The sequence below is a fragment of the Scleropages formosus genome, chromosome 23 (assembly GCF_900964775.1).
Source record: "Scleropages formosus chromosome 23, fSclFor1.1, whole genome shotgun sequence".
In the NCBI taxonomy this organism is placed as follows: Eukaryota; Metazoa; Chordata; class Actinopteri; order Osteoglossiformes; family Osteoglossidae; genus Scleropages; species Scleropages formosus.
The window spans coordinates 18,955,493-18,982,102 of record NC_041828.1 but is presented as its reverse complement, the minus strand read 5'-3'; the positions used below and the strand labels follow the sequence as shown (position 1 = coordinate 18,982,102).

Below are 26,610 nucleotides of genomic sequence, written 5' to 3'. Positions count from 1 at the left end.
CTTCTGAAATAATTGATTAGAAAACAAAGAGAGAGAATTTCATGATAAGACCTATTTGAGACATAGGAAGCACTGAGGTTTGTAGTTCAGATGGACATGGTGTTCGGAGAAAAAAAAACCTTTTATAAGTTTTTTTTCTTTTTTTAACATAACAGTACAGACAATGTATTTATGTATACCTTGAAAATTACTTTCAGGCACCAAAGTTATTATTAAGCACTAGACAATATACAAATTTTATAGAAACAAAACAACATTTTAGATGATGGTTACTGATGTGGATGAAGTGATACTTGCAGCAGTCCTTTATTTCTGAACATTTATAGTTAAATAATATAACCAGTAATGTAACATCGTTGATAAAACACTTTCAACTCATTCAGTTTAATAATTAATTGATTTAACTCACTCAGTTTAGTAATTTTTTAATTCCTCAGACAAATAATCAAATATACACACTGGCCTTCCATATTACAAACATGAAAGTTGTCTTTTTTTAAAAAAAAATATTTTAACATTTTTTTTTCGATTTGATTATAATTACATTGTAACATTTCCGCATGTTGTGGAACTGAAGTGACCTGTATTGATGTTCATCATGAGTGGCATAAGAGCCACAGAAACGAGTGTGTTCATTACTCGTTTCCATGGTGTTTTCATTGCCTCATATGTCGGGAGTGTCGGGACCGTGAATGAGACCCCTGTGTTTGTAAGAGAGGAGACCCGTGTTTTTTTAAATTGTGTCCATTTGAAACCACATTAATATTTTGTTTTCGTCGAGATGTTTTTGTTCTGTTCCAGAGACTCCTTTCTTAAAGCGTCTTCCGCACTGATTGGATTAGAGGAAGGACGGTGTATTAAATTACTTTCGTGCTAATTTATCCTCACGGACATAATATGTGTCTCCTTAATTTTAAAAACATCACACACACGTTTCTACATTGAAATTCCGCATTCTTAACAACCTCTAGAGGAACGACAGTCCGGAGCGCAGACATCTACTTCCAGTTTCTTTCCTTTGCACTTCCGGTTCATGCGTGCGAAAACACCGGAAGTAATACATTGGCCTCCATTAAAATACATTTCATAAGCGCCCTGTAGCCGGATAGTAAGAAGGTGAGTAAAATATACGGTTTTCTTTGTTCTGTTATGAAATGTTAGGTTGTCTGGGTGATATATTGGATGTGAAATTTAATACAAAACGCAGGGAGGAAAAAGGTAACAACATATAATTATATTACGGAGAGTTTCTTCACGCGGAGAGTAGAGGTCACAGAGACAGAGAGAGAGAGAGAGACTCACTCAGTCTGCTGGCCAGTGGGATTCTAACGTTCATTGTTTTAAATAAATTTGTATGTTTTGTTGGATGCGTTGCAGTTCTGTTAATACCAGTGCCCATGGTTGCCTTTACTTTGTTTTCTAACTGTCATGCCATGGTGTGTGTGATGGAGATTGTGGTGACTGAGTGGGTGCACTGGCTGTCAGTTCAATACTGAATACATTGATTGATTTATGCTTAGCTGCTACTTTTCTCAAAGTGACTTACTGTGTTAAGCTGCTGACACTGATTTACCCATTTATACACCAGGGTAACTTTTACTGTATCAGTTCAAGGTATGTATGTTGATCATCAGGGATGCTATGAGGTGGGATTCGAACCCGCAACCTTCTACCTGCTGTACTGAGGTGCTAATATTATAAGATACAGTACTACTTCTTAATTTAGACATTTGGAAGCCCAGCTGCTTTGGTTATTTTATCATCCTTAGTTTTCTTTGAACATAAAAATGTCCGGTTTCATAACTCGTAATGTTGGAGGGAACTTTGTTTTTGGCCAGAACTTTTTTTTTTTTTTTTTTAGGTATCCTTCATTCACCGAGGCTCTGCATCACATACCAAATTATATCAAAGAATGTGCAGAATTGAGACATTAACCTTATTAACATTTATTTATTTTGCAGATGCTTTTCTCCAAAGTGACTTCCAATGAGCTCTATGTAGTGTTATCAGGCCACACACCTTATTCACCAAGGTGATTTACACTGCTAGATACACTACTTACAATGGGTCACTCATCTGTACATCAGTGGAACACACTCTCTCTGTCACTCACACACACACACACTTTATGGAAGAAAACCTTAAGTACATTTGCAGTTGTGGATAGTAATGTGCATAAAATGGTATGAATGATAAGTGTTCATAATTTGCACATTGTGATGTGGCCTTGACCCGCAGGCAGCAGGATGATTTCCCTGTCGCGGATATTGGTCGGTGCACCAGTGCGCGGCTGCACAGCGCTGACCACTCAGGGAACCTTTAAGGTTCTGACGCGGTTTAACAGCAGCGGTCAGCAGGTATGTGTCCTAGACTGGAGCTTTTCTACCTGTCACATCATGTAACATCATAATGCTGATCAGTCAGAGCACATTTTATGCAGGTTTAGTTCAGGAACACACTGTTGTTTTCCTTCTCTTTAAGGATTTAAGTGACCTGGTTTTCCCCTACATAAATATTATTTCCTTTTTTGTTCATTTAAAAGCATTTATTTACTTCCCCCCTGCATACCTAACTTTCTTACTTGTGTATCATAACTTACCAGCTGTTCATGTTCTTTAGCCATTGTTCATCCTTCAGTTGGGAATGAAAACAGTGTTTAAGATGGTTTATTTTAATTTTTACTATTAATACTTTTTGTGCTCTAATACAATGCTGAATTTAGCTGCTCTGTGAAAATTTCAAATTTCCAGCAGGATCAGAATTAACAATTGCATTAATACCTTATTACTGCATGGACTAACATTTAAATTTAATGTTAATGGGTGAGTGGGTAACATTAAAAGTCAGTCATTTTCTGTGTGAAAGTGTATTTCCTTTTTCAGCTATAAAAAAAATGTTTTTTTTGTAGGAAAAGCCAAAAAAGACAAAATTTGGGCCATTGAGTGATCAAGATCGCATATTCACCAATCTGTATGGTCGCCACGACTGGAGGTACTGGCTTTCCCAGCTTGCCACGTAGTCACTGTGCCGTCCATCCAAAGACCACACGTCATTTCCAGATTTCAGTCAAATGTTCCTACATTTGCAAATTCATGCATTACTGCATTTTATCGTCCAGTGAAATGTTACTCGGTATTGTAGGTTTTAAACAGTGCTTTTCTCCTTTGTCCTGGGCAGGCTGAAGGGAGCTCTGAAGCGTGGTGACTGGTACAAGACCAAAGAGATCCTGCTCAAAGGGGTGGACTGGATCCTGAATGAAATCAAGGTCTCTGGCCTGCGAGGGAGGGGTGGAGCTGGTTTCCCCACTGGAATGAAGTGGGGCTTCATGAACAAGCCCAGCGATGGAAGGTAGCCCCTCCTGTACTACTGTATTTTAGCCATGAAGTGGCCAGTGCTGTTCTGTTCTGCCGATTGTTTGCTTTTCATGATCCTTTTTCAGTTTTACTTTTATTGTTCATGGTGAATGTCTTGTAAAATTCTCACAGACAGTTGTATTTTTATTTTGAAATCAACTGAAACTTTTTTTTTTTTTTTTTTTTTGTACAGAGGTAGACAACTGATTGCAGCAGCATGTTTAAAGTAGTAGGGACAAATAATTCCATTATCACTTATTGTCACTTTGTAATTGAGAAAATACCAGTTTTTTTAATTTTCTTTAAATCCCCATTTCACCTCATTTTTTCTGATTAGTGGTATGAATTCCAAAAACAATTTTGATATGATAATGAAAGAAAAAATGGAAAGGGTGTGAATATTTTATCATTATATGGTTATTGTAATAGACATGAAGAGGTCACAGAGAAGTGTCTATTGACAATATTAAGTATATTGAGTTAATACTTTACACTTTGTAGTTAGGAAGTTTATACCTTCTGATAAGTTGCACTTTTATTTATTAATTTTGTGAATATTTGTCAATTTAAGTGTATAATTTTTTTTCCATAAACAGATCCTTAGTTTTGTAGTAGAACGTTCTTTGTCCTCACACAGACCCAAGTACCTGGTGGTCAACGCTGACGAGGGAGAGCCTGGCACATGCAAGGACCGAGAGATCATGCGCAACGATCCCCACAAATTGATCGAGGGCTGCCTAGTCGCAGGACGGGCCATGGGTGCTCGTGCAGCTTACATCTACATCCGTGGCGAGTTCTACAATGAGTCCTCCAACTTACAGGTGGGAGGATATACAGCCGTAGTGGAGGAGTGTACATTTTTCTATCATGTCTCTGTATGTGGTTGCACTGCACTTCCCACAATGTCAGTATCGACCATAGAAAGCCTTTCTCCCTTTTCAGGTAGCTATTAACGAAGCCTATGGAGCAGGCCTGATTGGGAAGAATGCCTGTGGCTCAGGGTACGACTTTGACGTCTTTGTGATGCGCGGAGCTGGTGCCTACATCTGCGGCGAGGAGACGGCGCTCATTGAGTCCATTGAGGGCAAGCAGGGCAAGCCCCGTCTGAAGCCACCTTTCCCTGCAGATGTGGGTGAGAGAAGGGCTCCAAAGATTGGGACCGGTCTTCTTCTCATTTGAGTCAGGATTCCTATCTATACATTTTGTAGTTTCAGTGCAGAAATCAAGTCCAGAAATGTTTTGAATAACAAGGTTTGGTTCCAGTAGTGTGGGCCAGGTGGGCACTTCAAGGGATGCAGTATTAAACCACCGAAAGTGTTATTGGATAGTATTTTGGAGTTTAACATATTGTGCCTATAGGTCTCCCTTTTAGGTGAGCTATACATAAGTGTGATTTTGACGCTAGGTTGCTGTAGGCATGTGTCTTAAATGGTGACTGCTCACCATTAATTTTGATTGAATGAGGCACTGTGAAATAGTAAACTGAAAGGTTATGATTTTGAAATTGAATGAGTATAATATAAATCTTTAAGGGTAAGAATCGAGATTTTTCCCCCCTCCCCACATTCTGTGTTTGTGCTTATGATGTTACAATGAATGTACATTTACCTGGGTTGGAGACATTGTTATTCCAAGAGGGGAACAAAATGAGGTGTTACCTGTGCAAAAATAAAGCCCTATAGCAGTATTTCATTGGTTGGTTTTAAATATATTGCACTGATATTTTTGCCCAAATTTATACTAATTTATTGTTAGGCACATTGGTTATAAGACACCTGCACTGCAATAAAACACTGCATTAGCCAAGGTCTGGACTGACATCAGTTAGTGAAAAAGTGTCACCCCCCCCCCCCCCCCCCTGTTTTTTTGACAGTGACTGACTGCACTGAATTGTTGTGATTCTGAAAATGTCCCCCCTGTGTTTCTAGGGGTGTTTGGCTGCCCCACGACAGTGGCCAATGTGGAGACTGTTGCCGTGGCACCCACCATCTGCCGTCGCGGAGGCCTTTGGTTTGTAGGGTTTGGGAGGGAGAGGAACTCGGGGACGAAGCTCTTCAACATCTCCGGTCATGTGAACCACCCTTGTACTGTGGAGGAGGAAATGTCCATTCCTCTGAAGGAGCTGATTGAGAGACACGCAGGTGCTTGTCCTGTCCTGTCCTGTCTTGTCTGTCCTCCTCTCTGTCTCTTTCTCACAATAAACAATTCACCAAATTGTGTAAAGAGTGAGAACACAGGTGTTCCTAGTTCTTTGTTTCCTAACGTTTATAATGCTGTCTGATTTTATTTATTTAGCCAACACTTTTCTGCAGAGTGTCTTGCTGTATTAAGGTTCTTGCACTGATTTACTCATTACAGCTGGGTATTTATTTTCACTGGAAAAATTTTGGCTAAGTACCTCACTCAAGGGTACTACAGCGGTAGGCAGGATTCAAACCTTCAGATCCAAAGGAAGCAGCTGCTCCAAGTTTTAATGCCAATGACCTGACGAGAGTTAATGTCTCCACTGCGGCAGGGGGTGTGCGTGGTGGCTGGGACAACTTGCTGGCCGTCATTCCTGGTGGCTCCTCCACACCTCTCATTCCCCGCTCTGTGTGTGATGAAGTGCTCATGGACTTTGATGCTCTCATCCAGGCACAGACTGGTCTGGGGACTGCAGCCCTCATTGTCATGGACAAGTCGGTAAGTAGTTTTTTTATCTGTGCGCTTAAATAAACCAGTGTTGTCAAGTGTAAACAGTGTAGATCATGAAAACAGCTACTTGAGCTAAATTAAAAACTGGCAAAGTGATTTATGAACTAAAGGGGCACATTTGAAAATGTAATCCAAAAAGAAAAAAGTGGCTTTTTGGTGGGAGAACTTGGAATTGTTACCAACTTAATGACTGTGGTTTGCAGACAGATGTTATCAAGGCCATAGCTCGTCTCATTGAGTTTTACAAGCATGAAAGCTGCGGCCAGTGCACCCCCTGCAGGGAAGGTGAGGAACTGCATACACATTACACGTTAACATGGTAATTGCTTTTGAGCTGCTTTGTGGATGCTGTTATTTATACAGGATATTGTTGCTCAAGGGTAGATTTATGTTAAGCACCTCAGTCAGAATGACCTGTTGTCATAGTAAATGCTGAGACAGCCTGTGTTCCTACCACCCTCATTTGTCTTCTCTGTAGGAGTGGACTGGATGAACAAGATGATGTGGCGATTTGTACATGGAGAGGCACGGGTGTCAGAGATCGACATGATCTGGGAGATCAGCAAGCAGATTGAGGGCCATACCATCTGCGCGCTGGGTGACGGGGCAGCCTGGCCAGTTCAGGTCTGAAAATTGTACTGTTTTGCCACTCACTGTACTGTTTATAGGGATTCGCTTAGCAGTGCCAGTATGAGCTAGTTAGTGTATTAGTAAAGCAAAACGCCATTAGCTTATTCAGTTAATTAGTAAGGACCCTAATTGTAGCTAATTAGCTGACAGGGTAATGAGCATACTTTGACATAGTGAGGGCTGCCTGTGAACCTATGAGAGGAATTTATGAATCTGGACAATGAGAGAAGAAAGAAAATGTATACAGGACTGCAGCAGCTTTCTGGTTAGACCGTGTTGAAACATTAACTGCTAAGGATGTTTACACCCATTTACCTGTCTCCCAGGGGTTGATCCGGCACTTCCGTCCTGTCATGGAGAGTCGCATTGCTGAATTCCAGCAGAAGCAGCAGGCGAGGGCTTGAACCACAACTTTCCACACCTGTCCTTTGAGCAACTTCAGCCCTGCCTACTTCTACCGTTATTTAAAAACCTATTCTCTTTAACTTGTGAATAGAACCATATCTATATTTGCCTGTTTATAATCTGAAGTAAAGTTCTATGAACCCTCCATTTTAATTTGTGTTTTTTACCTGGAAACTGGTTAAAAATTGGTTAGTTGTAGATTGATTTTTTGTAAACCAAGTGTTCAGTGGGACTGTGACAACTTACTACTCTAGCTCATATGGAATTGTCATAACTGATGAGCTGTATACCCAGTGGTATTTTTTTTTATGTTTATGTTGGTTTGTGATGTTGAATTTGTATTTTAAAGGTGACCACCAATATTATCTGTCTGCTTAATATAAACAGACTGCACTGTCACTTACTGTATAAAGAGGTATTGGAGCAGACTGGTTGAGTAGGTAAGCTGCTCGTGAAGGGGGTGCTCGAAAATCCATTTTATGTGAAGCCGCTCCTAAGGTCCACAGTGGGTACAGATAATGCATGGGTCAATGTAAAGGCACTGGTTTATCCAGCTGTCATTATAATGCAAGACAGAATGACCTGGGAGAACAGGACTTTCAGTATCTAGTAAACAACTGAAACCATCAACTCTTGGCTATACATTGTACAGTGAAAAATTATTTGCTCATCTTTTCTACATTTAACTAAATTTAGTTGGATTTTTAATCAAAACCAAATACAGTTTGTTTTTGACTCTATATAGTAACAAAGTTATCTAACATGATCTTTTCTGAAGTTATTTTTCAGAGAAAGGTTGCTAACATGCCCATTCAAAGCAGGAGCTTAAGCAGTTCCAGATGCATAGATTATGACTGCAACCAGTAAATGCAAAGTTTTTCAAAAGAGTGGAGATGCTGTAGATGATTGTCTGGTCATCTCTCAGTGAAGTTATGCCTCTCTGTCATCTTCCACATAATACATTTATCTGATGCTTTTCTCCAAAGTGACTTACACTGTTAATAACCCATTTATAGCAGGGTAGTTTTACTGGATCACTTTAGGGTAAGTACCTTCCTCAAGGGTACTACAGCCAGAGGTGGGGATTAACCCTGCAACCTTTGTGTCCAAGGGCAGTAGCTCGAACCGCTACGCTACCAGCTGTCGCTGATACTGTCAGCTATTGACGGACAGTTGTCTGCCCTTCAAGGTAAATGTCATACAACTTACATTGTTTTTTAAAATGTTTTAGGCTATTATTCGTTACACTTACAACGGGTATTAATGAATGTCATGCAATGCATTTGGTGAAAGAAGGGCTCAAGGAACAGGTGAGCACCAACACCCTGGTCAGACTCAGACCAGGGTTTTTTAGAAGGCTCGCTTATTTACACTGTGATAAATACTGCTACCAGGGCATTCAGAGGTACGAGGCATCCCGGCTCACCAGAGGGAGGGGCTGTCTGCGATCTGCTCAGTGGCAGAGAGAGTCTGTTGCTCTGTCCATCTCCCAGCCGAAAAACCGTGCTGCTGCCCCTCTCCCTATGGAGCTGTCAGGGTTGCTAACATTTACATTTATATTTATTCATTTGGCAGTCGCTTTATTCCAAAGCACAACTCGGTAAACAAAAGTGCTTTTCACACACGATGAAGAGATAGAGGCACATGTGATTTTTGAAGCAGAGGTCAGTTTCACAAATAAGTTTATTTTTCCTTATATCCATTGTCTAAATAGACAGCTGGTAGCACAGTAGTTGGAGTCACTGCCTTTAGACCCAAATGTTGCAGGTTTAATTCCTACCTCTGGCTGTAGTGTCCTTGAGAAAGGGTCCTTACCCTAAATTGAACAAGTAAAAATTAAAGCTGTATAAATGGCTAAATAATTGTAAGTTGCTTTGGAGAGAAGTGTCAGCAAAATGAATAAATCTAAGTAGAAATTTATTATGAGTCCTCAGCTACTCTGTGTCACATTGAAAAAAATGCACTTCACACAGGTTGATTGTGAGATTACCCTGTATATTTCCATTACAATGAAAGATAAATATGTAAATTCTATATATTTGCATATTTTATATACTCTCCTGCTTGCAATACATTTTCTTTGTTTAGTGCAGGGATATTCAGAAATGCATTATCTCTGCATTAAGTATGTATCAACTTTTTCATCTATAATAAAGACCATGTTCTTCGTCAAAGAAAAAACAGGCAAAAATAAATAACATTTCATCAGATAATCCTTAATTTTCTTTTGCAAGTTTACCTTGTTTAACAGTTAATGCTGGACACAGTTAATGTGAAGTGATATAATTAATGTTACACAAAATCATATTCAGACAATGACTCGTCATGAAACAAACAGAAATAAGTGCTCGTGAAAATTTTTTAATACATTTAACATTTAATATTGCACAAATACTAATGTGACAAATGTCTGTAATGATTTTTCCAGTTTCTCGGGTTTCTCTTGACGAACACACGTTGACGGTTTCCTCAGTTTAATGTGTTTGGTGTTGCATTAATTGAATCATGTCTTGCACAAAGCTCTACTAAGTCTAATTAATTAAGAGCTCAGGAAGAACGAAAACCAGCATATACAGGTCTGCCAGGGTAAGGGATTAAACCGGTGACGTCTTCTGAAGCTCATTCTAGGAATATTGAAGAGGAACAAGAAATTTTCCGTTCACGAGCTTAACGAAACCTGCAAACCACGCGGTCGAGGTTAAGTTATCCAGTGTATACGTTGCATGACATCGTCTCTACTTGCGGTTATTCACTTATCTGGTGAACAGGCTTGTCCCAGGATTTCCTGTTTTCAGTACTTGCTTCACGTTCGTGAAGAGGGTCATAATAGTTCATAACAAAAGCTGATTACACACTGTAAGCCCCCTCATCTGGGGGTGTGGTGGTGTAGCAGGTTTGGCTGGATTCTGCTCTCAGGTGGGTCTGGGGTTCGAGTCCTGCTTGGGGTTCCTTGTGATGGACTGGCGTCCCGTCCTGGGTGTGTCCCCTCCCCCTCCGGCCTTATGCCCTGTGTTGCCAGGTTAGGCTCCATCTTGCCACCACCCTGCTTGGGACAAGCAGTTTTAGCAAATGTGTGTGTGTGTGTGTGTGTGAGAGCCCTCTTGTCTTGGTGTGGGTGGATGAGCTTCCTCTGAGTTTTTTTTCTTTATCCACTGCTAAGTCGCAGTGGATCTTTGAGGACCAAAGGTGTTCAGTGCCAAAATAAGTGAGGGCAAAGGAACTGAAGGCAATATTTATGAAAGTACGCCACACTTTACATGTACCCTTAATCACGGTATGTAATCAGAATGCAGCTACACCAGCCTTCAACAGAATCGCAACTAGACCATTTAAAAGGCCTCCGTATCGGAAGGACTGAACCATTTTCCACAAACGGGGTATCACCATAATACAGATCTGAACACAGTGAATGTTGACCTAAATATATGACCCAAATTTGTGTTACACATCAAGACATTTCCATAGGTTTGCGCATGCGTGTCATTTACCTTTATTTCGTAATCCACCATTACTGTAAAATTTGATTAATCAAAACCAAGTCGTCACAAACTTTCTGAGCAATGAGTTTTCCCATGGACCTCCAAGCGAGCATGTGCATCATAGACACAGGCAATATCTAAGGGCACTTTTAAAACTTACCTTTTTTTTCTGGCCTAAGAATAATCAGTGCTGATGGGTAAGTTACACACAAGTGGTGTGCAAACATTGCATATTGAAACACACATCATCTGAAACCACTTCTCCCATGCGGGGTCGCGAGGAGCCCGGAGCCTGGCCCGGCAACAGGGGGTGCAAGGCTGGAGGGGGAGGGGACACACCCAGGACGGGATGCCAGTCCATCACAAGGCACCCCAAGCAGGATTCAAACCCCAGACCCACTGGAAGCAGGACCCGGTCAAACCCATTGCCCTACCGTGTCCCCCTTTGCATATTATTGATAACACATATATGTGATAACACGAAGGAGGGGGAATCGAGTGCCTGTTTATGACACTGTTTATATGCTACCATTTAACGGTGGCAGATCTGCTGCATCACACACCTCGATAAAATTTATACACCAGAACAAGCAAAATTCTGCTTTACCGTTTACACACTGAGAAACTGAATCTCTACATTTAAGACGTGTCTCAAAACTCATCTCTTTCGGACTCACTTCTCCCCTGATCTCGTAAGTACTCAAACATTTATGTGTTCATCTAATAATTCTTAATAATAATTTATTTACCAGTGGAAAAGCCTATATGCAGCTACTCCTGTAATGTATACTAGTTCATATAATGGTATGTGACAAATTGACTGTACTCAAGAATCACATGTCTGCATCCAAATCCCTTCTTCAGTTGACATACTGCAGTTTTCGTATTGTTCTCGGAGATGTACGTCACTTTGGAGAAAAGCATCTGCTAAATGAATAAATGTGATGTAAAAGGAGAATTTAATTTAGGACACAGTCTGGAATATCAGAACTGTTCCGGACACCTTTAAATCGAGGTTTTTGACCCAGCTGGTCTTCATTGTGCTGAATTTGCATGAGGCAGACAGAAGACGGGCATCCGCCCATCACGGTCATGTCTCACCTTCAGATCTTTCCAGTTGAGAATTCTGTAAAACAGTGCTGGTAACTGGGGGGAGTCAGGACTTTTCCTGGTGGGCCCCTTTGGTTTGGCTTCACTGGACTGAGTCCAACTAACAAACCCACACAGTGGACTTGCTGGGTTCAATGAGAAATGTCCCTCCTATATTGACATAGCGAAAATGGTATGTGATTAATCTTCACTTGGTAGTGATATTCCATCCATCCGTCCGTCCATCCATCCATCCATCCATCCATCCATCCATCCATCCATCCATCCATCCATCCAGTTCCAATAACAGCTTGTCCTGGACAAAATTATGGGGAACTGGAAGCATTTACTGCAATGTTGAGGCTTAATGTTTTAAGGACATGTTCACCGTCCAGAAGCAAAATTCAAAATAGCGAACAACAATGACTTGAGGAGAAAAAATAAAGGTAATGCTGAATATTCTTGGAACAGTAGGACAGGGGACAGCTGGTAACATAGTGGTTAGAGCTGCTGTCTTTGGACCCAAAGGTTGCAGGTTGCATCTCTAGCTGTGGTAGCCCTGAGCAAGGTGTTTACCCTAAAGTTGCGCCAGTAAAACTACCCAGCTGTATAAATGGGTAAATAGTTGTAAGTACCTTAACATTCCAAATCGCTTTGGACAAGAGCATCAGCTAAATGAATAAATGTAAATGTAGCAGGAAAAACTTCCTTAAGAGATGAAGATGTATTGAAGTGCACTAAGATAACAGATACACTGTGAGACACGGCACAGGTTGTGTTGTTCGAGGACACCTGTAGAAAATAATTTATGATTATCGCTGTATGCTGGAGGACGTCTATGTAACAGAAATATCCCTCACCCATTTTCATTTTAATTAAACACTAGTATGGTACCGCTGCAGGTTCTGCTGGCTCCGCGATAAGATCAAATCCAACGCAAGATGTCTGGAGTTTGCATGTTCTCCTTGTGTTTGCAACCCAAAAACATGCTTGGAAGAAAGGTCCCTTACCAGAAAGAATTCCACTGGTATACAAATATATATATAAATATACACTTACTTGCAAGGGGGCACAGTGGCGCAGTGGGCTTGGCCTGTGCCTGCTCTCTGGTGGGTCTGGGGTTCGAGTCGTGCTTGGGGTGCCTTGTGATGGACTGGCGTCCCGTCCTGGGTGTGTCCCCTCCAGCCTTGTGCCCTGCGTGGCCGGGTTAGGCTCCGGCTCACCGTGACCCACTCGGGACAAGCAGTGTGTGTGTGTGTGTGTGTGTGTGTGTGTGTGTGTGTGTGTGTGTGTGTGTACACTTGCTTAACACCCTTTGTTGCAAACATCTCTTGCAAAACCCGAGTGATGTCTAAACAAGTTTATTGAAAATTTTTCTTCATACCCACAATGTGTTTCCATTTTAACATTATTACTGTACTCTTGTACATGTTCTTTTACACTGAAAGGAAATATTGATGATACGTTATAAATGCTATATTATCAGTGAACATACCGAACAGTACTATTACATCTTATTTACATTACAAAGGCAAAATTCACTGACATGATAAACACTACAGCCACATGTATCACTTTCATCATTCTTTATACATTAGAAAAAAGAAAAACGGGAAATATTTACAAATATGGCCCTCTGTGAAAACAGGAGAATACTTAACATTATATCTAGTTTTTACTGTCATTCTAATTTATTACAAAGTTTTCTTATAAATATATACACAATGAGGTAATACCAAGAATAGAGTCCAAGCTGTGCAGCCACTACCAAGAATATAAAAGGAAATATATTTAAAAATATATTACTATGGCACCTGACCCGAATAGGACTGGTGGTCGCATGCTCCGTGCTAGAAAAGCTGACATGAGTGTAAAGAGAATTTTAAGAGGAACATGAGACATGTTAGATGCAGTTGTTATGGTACAAGAACGGTAGAAGTAGTACGGTAGTGTAATGTTCTCCGAAGGAGCAGTGGCTCTGAGCCCTGGCTTTGCACAGTTTACAGGTGGGTGTTGGGTTTAGTCTCTCCTACAAAAATTCGGCTCCTGTCCTGTCACAGCCCGTGTGTAACGTTTCCGTACATAAAGATGTCTTCTTCTGCTTTCAAAGACTGAACATTTCTTTTTGTATTTCTGACATATTTTCGGTGAAAATAAAGCGTCCGATACGAAAAGCATTGTCATCCAGGCTTTGCGTTGCGCCGCTGCCCTGTACGAACATTTAAGAAAAATCTCGCCCGATGGGACCACCCGCTACGACCTTCGACCCCGTCCATAAATACGCCGACCCTTGTCGAACACTCCATTTCACATCCAGCCTTCGCAAGATGTGGAAGCTCCCTGAAGATGCTTCCGACAAGGGAAGCGAAACGTCGGAACCAGCTTCCTACACGACGCGCGCTTAAAACCCCAGTCGGCTGACGCCGGCCGCGGAAGCCTACGTGTTTTGATTTATGAAAAATGTCTCGCTCCTGTTTGTGCCCATGGGTGGTCACAGAGAGACAGGTTTCGTGCTTTTACATGCTTTTTACATGCTTTTCCTCGTTCGGTAAAAACCACATTGCGCTGTTTTTAATGGCGGCTGATTTCCATTTTCATGTCATATTTTAGAACTATTGCCAGCCGAAAGCATCGCTAAGAGGCCTAGGCCTCTCGGATTTAAGTTCAGGGAACTTGCCAGTGGCCCAGGTGATTAAGATAAGCTCCAGCGGTGACCTGAAGAACCACCCAGATCACTGCGTCTGTGTCGGAGGTGCGCGACACCAAACCGGCTTCCCACCCGTATCGTTTCCGGACGCAGCAGCCGAGGGCAAGCGAGCCGCTGCCCTTCACATCCGTGCCCTCGGTCTACTTGTCCGAGGAATGCGGCATGGGCACATCGTGGCACGCAAACCAACCTAAACTTGCTTTAAAGTCAGGCTTAGCTGAGAGTCTCCCTCGTCCGCGCCCCTAAATTGAGCTTTAACCGGCTGAGCCCCCTGGTATTACCCATCTCAGAACATAAATAGTAATCTGTACTTTGCAGTGAGCTCATGAATTATTAATACGAAAATATAGTCAACTATTTCTGCCACTGTTTACACATTACTATTTTGAAATAATTTTTAGTTTTTTTTCTTTTTTTCCCCCGCAAACCCATAATACAACTTAACCTGGACCACACTAAGTAACGCACTAAAACTGCATTTCGGATATGTTTCCATCATAACCTGGCAGCATAAACCACTAAGAAATAAGGAGTGATGCTCCTCATGTATAACGGATACATATTTTCATGAAACAGCCAACAGATAATAGCAGCATGGTGTTGCCTTCTATGACACCACAAATTTCTTTCAATAATCAAATATTGAATGTGCAGCTGCAAAAATAAAGCACGCATCCGTACGCTGTGAGTCTCATATGCTGCATGCTATGCGATATTAATCAAGACTCAAATGATTCTGATTTATACTATGTTAGATAATATTACTGATGTACTAACCATGTGTGTTTGATACACACAGACACTTTTAGGAACCGCTTGTCCCATGCGGGGTCACGGAGCCTACCCGGCAACACAGGGCGTAAGGCCGGAGGGGGAGGGGACACACCCAGGACGGGACGCCAGTCCGTCGCAAGGCACCCCAAAGCGGGACTCGAACCCCAGACCCACCGGAAAGCAGGACCGTGGTCCAACCCACTGCGCCACCGCACCCCCCTTGTTTGATACACTACTCGGACAAATTTATAATGTGTAAAAATCTTACTTATAAAGCAAACAAAGTCAGCAAGATCTTCTCGGCATCATACAAGTATCTCACTGGGAACCAGCAGGTACAGTAGAACATTATTTCAGCATCATTTTGCATATTGCTCTTTATTTAGCGGATGCCTCTGCCCAAGGTTGCGTTCATGGATATTCGTAACCGAAAAGTCCCCGTTAGGATATCCAGGCCTGTTTGTTGGTGGAAAGAGGAAGCATACCTGGTCTGTTCGTCTTTATTTACCGTGTATTGATGTGATCAGGTCTTGGTGTCATAGTTGGGGCACGGTTTCCAAGCTATTTCTAAGGAAGGCATTTTTAAGTGCAAGGGCTACCGTATTTTACTCCAAGAAAACGAGTCCTTATGTCAAAAACGTTGAGTCTCCACCAAGTCTGTCTGTCCAGCACCTTGTATGTCCCTCTCTGCTCTACTGCTCTTCAGTAGCAGGGGTCAAATGGGTACTTGGTGACCCCACCGTGGAGTTCAACAGCCGTCTCAGTCCAGCTGATGATGTCACCAGTCACATGATTTCTGCAGGTTGCCAGGTTGTAGATCTCGCGAGTTGTGAGCACGTGCGACCAAAGCTGGACGTCGGACATCTCCCCCACGAAGGCCTGCGTTGCGTCGAAGCGCCCCCCCATCGTGTCCTGCACGGGGTGAGAGAACCACGTCGCAGCACTTACATGACTGCACTTGCACACATTGTTCCCATACAACTGGACTTCCAGCAGATTCTTCTGCTCTATTCACTCAGGCAATTACACGTGACATTAAAATCGCAATGCATGCATGGAGTAAATGGATGGAAGGTGAGGAGGTCTCGCGGAGATAAGCAAAGGACTTTCTTATAGTGACTGCTGAGATTTTAGAGGAACTCACATTACCATTAATTGGCCATCGCACCCATTAAACTGGCCAAACTGTGCAGTACTTAGGAGCCTAATGCTTAGTCAAACCAAAACCTACATATATATGCACACACACACACACACACACACACACACACACACACACACACACACACTCACTGACTGAAACCACTTGTCCCAAGCAGGGTCATAGCAAACCGGGGCCTAACCCAGCAACACAGGGCACAAGACTGGAGGGGGAGGGGACACACCCAGGGCAGGACACCACTCCGTCACAAGGCACCCCAAGCGGGACTCGAACCCCAGCCCCACCAGAGAGCGGGACCCGGGCAAACCCGCTGCACCACCGCACCCCCCCAAAACATGCACACTTAGTGGATAAATCATAGAAAAAATTTGAAAAAATAAAACATCGCCACAATTTCCTATTGTCCTCACGCCTGCAGGATCTATTTCCTATGGAACCAGTGTTGGTTCCTCACTCAAAACCCTTGACTCAGATATAAATGACCAATGGCTTTCCATATTTGAAACCCCATAGTTTTTTCATCATCTCACAACCCATCCCCTCATCCCTCCCAACCCCACCACCCTGAACACCAGTACTTCTGAAACAGAATTAAAGCTTTCACAGTACCTGCTCCTGTCCCAGAATGAAAACCCCTCCGGGTTTGATGGTGTGCCAGGCAGACAGGTCCTCTCCAGACCCCTTTGGCATCCCGTCCAAGAAGGCCTCCCACAGCCCATCACGCGCTGACCACGTGACACACACATGGTGCCATGTCCCCCCAGTGAGTGAAATGGGTAGCGTTACAGCCTGGAGACAAAGGGTAGAGACAGTGCAGAGTAGCAAGACTTCCAACACACCTGGACAGGGATCTGTGCGTTCATGAAAAACATAACGCTGTTCTCATTATAAAAACATATGTACCGAAATTGGAGTGAATGGTTTTAAAAGGCATTTGCCCTGAGGTTTCTGAAGAAAAATATCAACGATGTGCGGAAGTAAACAGGCCAAATGTTGGTAACATCAGAGAGGGTGAGAAACCTGTTAAGGAGGTGACCATTACATGTTTAAAATCAAGTGTGCGGAGCTTCTTGGTTCTGGCTCCAGTGTGGCAGAATGACCTCCCTCTGACCCTCAGAGCTGCTGAATCCCTTTGAACAGTACAGAAAGGTCTCCAAGAACAGCTCTTTCAGACCCACTTCTCTCACAATCTCCTAATCACTCCATAAACTTTCACTGGACTGGACTCAGTGACTGTACTTTGAGAACTGCACGTCTCTATCTGTATCTCCGACTGTTGGTGAAATGCACTTCTGTTTACTCTGAGTTGTATGCCGCTACATGTTTACAGCATCACTGATGTCCCTACTAACTGCACGTATACAAACCATGCTTCACGGAAGCGTCCATGCCTTCATGCAGCAATTTTTCTCTGAAAAAGTATGCTGACATAAAAATATTCCTCAAAACTTTGCTTAGAAACTGAATTTCTCTCCACCGAACACGTAACGGTGGGTTATGTACACTGGCCTTTTCACAGCTATCTCATGTGGACAGTGTGTATGGACAAGAATGTATTTTCTCTGACAACCAACATTTATGAACGACTCCTGGCAAATGAACCAAATGAAGCTGGTAGCATAGTGGTTAGTGCTACTGCCTTTGGACCCAAAAGGTTGCAGGTTTGCTACCCACCTCTGGCTGTAGTACCTTTAAGCAAGGTACTTACCCTGAATTGCTCCCATATGCTTACCCAGCTGGGTAAATGATTGTAAGCATGTAATAACTGTGACCTTAATGTTGTAAGTTGCTTTGGAGGAAAAGTGACAGATAAATATAAATCCACTAAAATGAAAAAGTATTGCTTAATACATGCTATAGTTTTATTTACACTAATTTCACCTAAGTAAACATTATACTGTAAATGTTCTTAATATTGTAATATAATCACATTTAATGCTAAGATCGCTGACAGGTACAGCTGCTGTTTTTGGATGCGACGGTTACCTGTTCAACCGTCACCTCCAGCTGTAGTACCCTCGATGAAGGTACTTACCCTAAAATACTCCGGTAAAATGATCCAGCTGCATAAATGGGTCAATAATTGAAAGTAGCTTCACACAGTAAGTTTCTTTGGAGAAAAGTGTCAGATTAAGTGTATTATCTGGTTTTGTTGTGATTTATTTCATTGAGAAGCAGTAAGGGAACGGCTGCTGGAATGGAGATGAGTGGAATGTGATGTGCTGCGTGAGATCCCTCACCGGGTGAGCGGCCACGTCGTTCCCTTAATTGACTTCACATGTATCGGCCGCTACGCCTCTGTCCTAAGACATCCTCCACATGACTGAGAAGTAAGCAGCTTGTCTGATCGTTTCTGGCCACGTACCGCTAAGAGGGATGACGGCTGAGGAGGACCTTCGCAAAGGGGCTGAGGCTGGGTCAGCCTGAGGATATCAGTTACATCGGGCTGTTTTAAGACCCTGGAAGGTCCTGAGTGGATAAGAAGTCAGAACTGACTGCCTGGCTAAAGGACATGACAGCACCTGTCTTGTTTCCATGCTTTTGCAAGTGAGCAGTTTGATCGGTACAGCTGGCTGTTTGTGTTGGGAGTGATCCTCGAAGAAAAAAGGAAAAATTCAGATTTGATATGTGGAGAGACTGGTCACAAAGTTCAGTCTGAACGGTCGGGATGAGCACAGAATTAGAATGAAAGGTTTGATCGCACAATGGTCATTTTTGTACAGTATATACAGTGTAACGCAGAGATTTATAGCAGGTTTCCAGACATCTTTCAACCTTTTTGTTCTCTAATGAATCTGCATAATAATAATAATAATAATAATAATAATAATAATCTGCACGTATTCTGGAAAAATGTCAATCATTAGGAAACCACGAGAATCATTCTGCACACATGGAAGTACTGGGAATTAATTTATTTACTGGAGCTGCCTTCATTTATTTACCTTTCTTTTACCTTTATTCATTTATCTGACAGTTTTCTCCAAAACACCATACAACTATTTACCTATTTACACTGCTGGATTTTTTTTTTTTTGCTGGAGTAATTTAGGATAAGTACTTTGCTCAAGGGTACAACAACAGTAGATGGGATTCAAACCAGCACCCTTTATATCAACAGCAGCAGCACCACTATGCTATCTGCCACCCTAACATTTTTGTAATAAATATTATATTTAATGACAAAATCAATACTGCAGTTAAAGTGGCCATACATGATCTTATTTAGTTCTTTTCCAGTAAATAATCTGATTTCCTCTCATTGCAGTGATACAAAGTATTTCTTGGCAACAACGTTAGCACGCACACACACACACACACATTTTCAGAACCGCTTGTCCCATACGGGGTCACGGGGAACCGGAGCCTACCCGGTAACACAGAGCGTAAGGCCGGAAGGGGAGGGGACACACCCAGGACGGGACGCCAGTCCATCGCAAGGCAACCCAAGCAGGACTCGAACCCCAGACCCACCAGAAAGCAGGACTGTGGTCCAACCCACTGCGCCACTGCACCCCCCAACGTTAGCACCTTTAAGGGTTATGTGTGTGAACTGTGCTGTAAATCAGTGGGACTTTCTTACCTTGTCATTAACCAGTAGCTCCATCGGGTTGTTCCCCCATTCCATCAAAACCAGTTCATTAGCCTCGGTGGGAACAGAGTAAGAGAGCGGAGTACCCAGACCTGGCCCCGCTCCCCCTTTGAGCCACAAGCAGAGTGTGAAGGCAAACATCTCGCTGGGGATGGTGCGTTTGACCCGCGCGTGCATGTAGTTGGTTTGCATGGGGAAGCCTATCTGAAAAGCCTCTGGACTTCTTGGCTTCTGGTGGGAACCTGAAGATGGTAAAAACATGTTTAGCACCCTGTTCTGCACTTTGTACATGCTGGTGTTGTTATAGCACAATTAAAGAGTCTCCAGAAGAAGAAAAGCAGAAGAGTCCTTAGATCAACAGTTAGACATTTGGGTTCTCTGCACAGTGTGGTGCCTTACCAGTGTCTGGGTTTCTGGGATGCAGGTGGCTCAGCACGGTGTCCAGCTTGGCGTGCGATCCATGGGCAGCAGGCTGGTGCCCATGTTTTGGTGTCCGGCCTTTCTGACTCTTTACATGGTGCTCCTCACGGTGAAGGATGTGGTCATGATGGTTTTTGTGGTGCTTGAAGTGGCTGTTATAGTGTTCACTATGGTGGTTGTCATGATGGCCAAATTCCACATGTTTGTTTTGGTGATGGTCATCGTGATCACCGCGTTCGTGGTAGCTACTGTGATGACTGTTGTGGTCATGATGGCTCCTAGTGCCATGAGAAGAAGCATGATAAGCATTCATCTGGTGCTCCAGAGCAAGTATCCTGCGTTGCAGGAGGTCCCTGAGGGAGCTGGAGTAGGAACTCGTGGTGTTCCTGGCCTGCAGAGGAAGCAGAACTCTAAGTCAGCAATTGGCTCAACAGTGGCCTCAGAATCTGTTGCCTATTTCATCTTGTCCCAAAAAGGATCTTGTATGAATATAGAGGTCTACGTACGATTACTTTATAGTTCTATTTATTCCTTTTGCAGATGCTTTTGTCCCAAGAAACATACAGATGGCACTTCCACCCCTGTTCTGGTCTCGCACATTGCTCGATATCTACATCAATAATACTGTCGGCTTGTACTGTGTTGGTAACATTTAGGCATTTTACTATCCAGTGGAATTCAGGCTTTCTTTCACTTAAGTGAACTTTAAATCTCTTTGGACAAAGTCTTTTTTATTGGGTTTTCGGGAGAACGAAAGAGACGTTCATTGAGCGATACCAAAAAGGCCTTATGATGATGTTAAATATAGAACTAACAGGCTAGCAGTTTCTTGGTGAGTAACTTTGAAAATCCGTTAGTGTAGATGTTTAGTAGTAATTGTCTTTTAATATTGAGCTGTGCAGGCACAACAGGAGGGTGATGGGAGGGAGCAAGGAGATCCAACAGAGGAGGGACAAAGAGGCATACGATGACAGACACCAAGCACACACAAGTTTCCGAAAAAGTCGAAGTTTGCCCTTCCTCGAAAATATGTACACATTTAGCAACTATCAACTAACAAAAATTACCTTTACCCGTTTAAATACACCTGTTTTATATCAAGCACAGCAGGAGCTCGGAGTTCACCATAACTCAGCCACAGGCAAAAGGCCATTAATGGCATGAACCTCATAAATAATTTATAATGCACCGTCTGTCGATGAAAACGTCAAGTATAAGAGCGCATCGCGGCACCAGCAGTAACTTATGCCTGCTTAATATTTCGGTCACATAACACGTTAAGAGGGTGACATTCATCACACTGAACCCCAAGGGGTGAGGAAAACGAGGGGAGTCACAGGTGAGCGCAGCGGCCCAGGTGCCCTTGCACAGAGCCAGTGATCGAGCGGAAGAGAGTCGTGTCATTTATAGAGCCCTCCTGCACTCCGCTGCTAAGCCTGTTTCCTTTCTCCACAGTCACTTCCTTGGGTCTCTCCCAGCAATCCGCCTTTACTCACCCCTACCGCACACCCCGATTAATGGCTCGTCAGCAGAGATTATGCTAATTCGCAGCGATCTTCAATAGCGCCTTCCACTTTGCTGGCGTAGGCCCCAACTGTTGGGAGCTTTTCAAATGCAGAGGAGTATCGCTCGACCGAAAACTCTCTGTGAGACACACACTTCTAGATGTAAAAACAAAAAACAGACTGTGGCTCAGATATGCAGAAAGGTGTCAAATGCAAGAAAATAGGATAAATGCAAGAGTCACAAATGAGCTCAATAGTATGGGATACTTGCTGAACTGTACTCAGGTACAAAAGTCACAGCCAACGTGCTGTCAACCCTTTGTTTTTCAGGTTTTACTTCATGACTTACAACTTGAGCTGTAAAGTTTTGTAGGAGATTCACATGCACAAATCACACTTGAAATTTCAGATGATCGGCATATTTTATGGGAAATGGTTAAAGAGGTGGTCCTCGACAAAGTCTCAGTCTGTGTTAAATGAACCACAAGGATATATTAAAAAAATTTAACATGCATGAATGTTATGTTGTAAATTAGGACTTTGTCACATTTCTTCACTGATTTCCCGCGTTATTCATGTTAAATTAAGAATAGTATAAAAACATAAACATATAGTGTATAAAATAAAATAAAAACTGAATAATGTAGAATATTAGAATAATAGAATAATAACATAAATACATATCATATTTTTATGCTGCACTATTCTGTCACTTTCACTTTCATTTCTAAGTTGATTTTTATACTATACTTTTATACTTTTCAGCACCACCAAAACACTCATATTTTTGCTTGCTGGACTTTATACATAAATATTTTCCTGATGCTTCTCCCCAAACAAGTTCATAGAATTATTTCCAATTACTTATCGATTTACAGGGCTGAGCAATTTTTACTAGAGCAGCATAGGGTAACTACTTTGCTCAAGGGTATTAGAGCAGTAGGTACCATTTGAACCTGCAACTTTCGGATCCAAAGGCAGTAACCCTATTTGCTGCAACCGTGTTTTTTTCATAAATTAAAAGTTAACTCAAACCGAATCACAAACGATAAGTTTGAAACAAAAACAGAGTCACTGCTGGACACCCAAACACTGACTGAGACCTAAACAATAAGAGATTTGTTATTGTACAGCAGATGGAGCAGTCGTCCTTAGACACTATGACCAAACGTTGTGACTCAAAGATAATAAAACAAGGGTGATGGAACAGCTGTCGTAAGTCCACATGGCTGTAAGTCACATATGTCATAAGTGGAGGACCACCTGTAATAATCCAATTTATGTACTTATTTTATGCTCAGTTGGAGACCTGCTCATGTTGACAGTGTGCCAACATGGGGCATGGTCAGCTTTCTCTGTGAAAGATCTCATACGTCTTTCAAAAAGCTACCTTTTGCCTCTCAGAAGCAGTCTTACTTTTTTGTCCCGCACCCCACTGTTTCACCATGTTTCTATGCACTTTTTTTAAACCCTTCCATCTATGTTGGCTTTTCTCTGCCTTGATCCACTTTGGTCCATTTTTTCATACCTGCAAGCTCTCTAGGCGTTCCTTCAGCGCCCGCAGTGTCCTCTCTATGTGATCTGGGGGAGTTGCTCTGGGATGCTTGTCTCCTGTACTCGTACTCCCTCTGCTATGGGGGTCTGAATGGCGCCCTCCCACGGAGTGGTGGGTGTCCATGTAGTGGCCCTTCTTGGGGTAGGAGTGGTGCAAATGTGGGTGTCGGGCACTTTGGTGCTCTTCGTGGCCTCCCACACCCCTCCCGAAGCCCTCACAGAGGGCAAGCTTGGCGGTGAGCTCCCGTATGGTCTCCCGCTGGTCCAGGATGGTCTCCTTCTGCCGAACTAAACTTTCACGGAGGTGCAAAATAGTTGTCTTGGCCTCATCTGTCATGTCTGCCCAGGCATTGCCATGTAGACCCCCTCTGCTAGTCCTATGGCCAGCCCTCCCGGTGGGGGAGCACTCGTGTTCGGCATCCATTGGAAGGGGTGTACAGACCAGTCTGGAATTCTGGCCATAGCGATAAGAAACCCCTGGTAAATGTGGTAAATTGCTGGTGGCCGCCAGAGAAATGAGGGCTGATAAGAGGAAAGGAGGCAAGGAGAACCCTTGGAAAACTTCCCTGCTTTTCTCTGTCATGAATCCTTTTGGTACAAGTCCCGAAGAAAAAGGAGTTTTCGGGGTGGCGTGAGCCAAACTAGCCAGCACAATATTTTAGAGCGTCAAACATCCACTGTCTTTTTTCTCGTCTCGCTTGAGCGGAAGCCGGTTGTCCCGACCATCCGTTGGCACTGTGGCGTTTCGCGTCGTCGTCCTTCACCGGGACCTTTGCCCTGTTCCGCCGGAGAGAAGTGGGGCTCGCTGTAAACATACAGACATCAGCAAGGTTTCAGAGAAAACAGACACCTTTTTTTGTGATTTCATTTTTTGTTAAAAGTTGCAAAAGTTAGTACCGTCAGTAAAGTATGTGAACCCTGCAGGGATGGTCATAATTGCATAAAATATTGAAACAAACTTAGTAAACCTAGATGTTAAATGTTGCAATAAACTTATGAAATGAATAAATGACTATGATTTACACACCTGATTGTGCTTGCCTACCCGGGCGAATTGGGGTTCACATTTTTACACCTGCACTACTTCCATTTTTCTACTACGTATATGAGTCGCCCTTGAGAAACAGTCTGATTGACAATGGCGCACCATTGATGGACTTTAGACTGTGACAAATAATTACAAAATAAGCTAATTAGGCAATAAAAAGCAAGGGTCAATTATTTAGTACAGCTCAGTAAATCCCACTTACGAATTCTGCCTCACAAATGACGTTTACAAGTTCAGACGTGAGCCTCAGGTTGTTTTAATACGATTACAGGCATCTTAAGGGGTTCAGACCTGAATGAATCGGCTCTTACCCTTATCTCTCAACTTCTATGTTTTCTTTTCCTGAATGTATTCCACAGCAGATACTGAAGCTGTTCTCAGTTACTCAGTGGGGCAGCAATGTGGCACAGGGGGCAGCAAGGGTACCTCACAGCGCCTGGGCTGTTCAACTGGATGTAGGTTCGATAGCCTTTCTGTCTTTTAGTTTGCCTTTCCTTCTGTCTTCATGTGGGGTTCCACCAGGTGCTCTGGTTTTCTCCCACATTCCAATAACATACGTTGTCTATAGAGTGTGTGATTACTCCGAGATAGACTGGCGTTATCGGCCCAGTCTTGCACCCTATGCTTCTAGGATAGGGTCCGGACTGCCAAAACCCTGCAATAAGTCAAGCAGTAACAGGTAGCGCGTGGGTGAACTGTGGAAGGAAATTCACAGCACAAAATGTTTGAACACATAGGAACAGGAAAGTAGTAGCAGTTCTGGCTCTATCTTCAGTACTGGGCTCTATTATACGGTAGTATAATATTTAACTATTGTAAAATACATCTAAATCAAGGAGGAAGACCTCTCAGCTCCTAAATTAATTTGTACAATTGCAAACATCAGTGCAAGCTGCAAAAAATGTTTTTTTCCAGTTGCAGTGGTACTTTTATTATGCTATTGACTTTGAGAAGTGTATATTGGACAAAAAAAAACCTTCAAAAAATTGTTTAATGTTAAAGCTATATGCTGTTCTAACACAAACAATGCTTTACTAATTCATCAGGGCAGCAATATATTCAAAAGTATTTGGAATTACATGCCACATGGCTGTATTTTGTTATATTTTAAGTACCTCTCAGTAATCTGTTCTCAGGTGATGCTCTCTTCGGAATAATACAATAGGAAACTGGCTTAAATATCTCTCGGTACATTAATTTATATACTTATTTCTATATGTTGTCCTGCTCAAGGGTTTTAACTAAAAGTATAAATGGGAGGGGGTCCCTGGGTGTGTCCTTCGCACCCTGTGTTGCCGAGTTAGGCTATGGCTCGCCGTGACCCTGCTCGGGACAAGCGGCTTCAGCCACTGTGTTTGTGTGTGTGTGTGTGTGTGTGTGTAGATAAAGGTGTACTGAGGAAACAGAGGAAAAGCACAAAAGCACTGTAGACTACAGCGATCCACTTGATCTATCATCTTGTGTATTAATTGGTTTATGGGGATTAATTAGTGCATGGTTTGACCTGGCCATGAAACAGCATTGTGTGTTGGATTGTGTGTTCTGACTAAATGGTGGACTTTGTGTCTTAGTCCGGCTTTGCATTGTGTGCAATGGTGTGAAAACTTACAAATAACTTCTCCTCTCCCCTTTTCACTTTCTATGCACTGATGATGTTTCCTCAACATCACAGTGGTCAAGAAATAATAAATCTCACCCACCTGAGCTACCAGTCTTCTTATATCTCTCTTTGTGTGCAATGGTTTAGCATTGGATTGAGAATTGATGCTCCAATTTTTTTGTGGTGTGTGTGTGTGTGTGTGTGTGTGTGTGTGTGTGTGCGCGTTTGGTGCTTGTCTCTCTCCCCACAGCTCTGTAGTCCTTGGCAGAGCCCTTGGCCTGGAACCTGCTGTCTCCCCTGGTGATTGAACATGCGTCATCAGCATCCAGCAGAGTGTAAACTCAAATAACCTGTCCTGAACGATGGACATGTCACCATCTGGCACTTCTTTCATGCCAGATGGACTAGAGTAAACAAACCGTAGTAACATAACATCCTGTCCCACTCGAGTGCTAAAACAGAGGAGAGAACCTCAACAGCACTGATTAGATTCATGACTTATCAGCAGTTCAAAACTTTTCATCAGTTCACCTGTTAAACTCCATCACACCAGAACAACATTGAAAACTGACTTCCAAAGTGTACCAATTCTATAACG

The 26,610-nt window shown here is 42.7% G+C and overlaps 2 protein-coding genes across 2 annotated transcripts; one reads left to right on the top strand and one right to left on the bottom strand.

The window, feature by feature from the left end:
* The first annotated feature begins 1,039 nt into the window (after positions 1-1,039).
* On the top strand, positions 1,040-8,096 carry ndufv1 (NADH:ubiquinone oxidoreductase core subunit V1). The gene is made up of 11 exons (XM_018747732.2): positions 1,040-1,116; positions 2,239-2,357; positions 2,909-2,991; positions 3,178-3,348; positions 3,991-4,174; positions 4,296-4,485; positions 5,282-5,494; positions 5,869-6,035; positions 6,251-6,332; positions 6,526-6,671; positions 7,004-8,096. The coding sequence occupies exons 2-11, from the start codon at positions 2,247-2,249 to the stop codon at positions 7,079-7,081; spliced, it is 1,425 nt and encodes a 474-aa protein (XP_018603248.1). The 5' UTR covers positions 1,040-1,116; positions 2,239-2,246; the 3' UTR covers positions 7,082-8,096.
* Positions 8,097-15,435: 7,339 nt separating this feature from the next.
* Positions 15,436-23,788, bottom strand: LOC108931751 (neuronal pentraxin-1-like). Its single transcript, XM_018747744.1, has 5 exons — positions 23,339-23,788; positions 20,285-20,696; positions 19,877-20,127; positions 16,903-17,082; positions 15,436-16,043 (listed from the first exon to the last, which is right to left on the bottom strand). The coding sequence occupies exons 1-5, from the start codon at positions 23,786-23,788 to the stop codon at positions 15,834-15,836; spliced, it is 1,503 nt and encodes a 500-aa protein (XP_018603260.1). The 3' UTR covers positions 15,436-15,833.
* Between the last annotated feature and the right edge of the window lie 2,822 nt (positions 23,789-26,610).

What these genes read in the sequence shown, in the direction of transcription:
- ndufv1 (XM_018747732.2), top strand. Translation starts at nt 2,247, where the DNA reads ATGATTTCCCTGTCGCGGATATTGGTCGGTGCACCAGTGCGCGGCTGC. An exon ending in TATGGTCGCCACGACTGGAG is followed by an intron (nt 2,992 to 3,177) that starts GTACTGGCTTTC and finishes TGTCCTGGGCAG; the next exon opens with GCTGAAGGGAGCTCTGAAGC. An exon ending in AACAAGCCCAGCGATGGAAG is followed by an intron (nt 3,349 to 3,990) that starts GTAGCCCCTCCT and finishes GTCCTCACACAG; the next exon opens with ACCCAAGTACCTGGTGGTCA.
- LOC108931751 (XM_018747744.1), bottom strand. Translation starts at nt 23,788, where the DNA reads ATGGATGCCGAACACGAGTGCTCCCCCACCGGGAGGGCTGGCCATAGG. An exon ending in AGCTACTGGTTAATGACAAG is followed by an intron (nt 17,083 to 19,876) that starts GTAAGAAAGTCC and finishes CTTTGTCTCCAG; the next exon opens with GCTGTAACGCTACCCATTTC. An exon ending in TCATTCTGGGACAGGAGCAG is followed by an intron (nt 16,044 to 16,902) that starts GTACTGTGAAAG and finishes CACCCCGTGCAG; the next exon opens with GACACGATGGGGGGGCGCTT.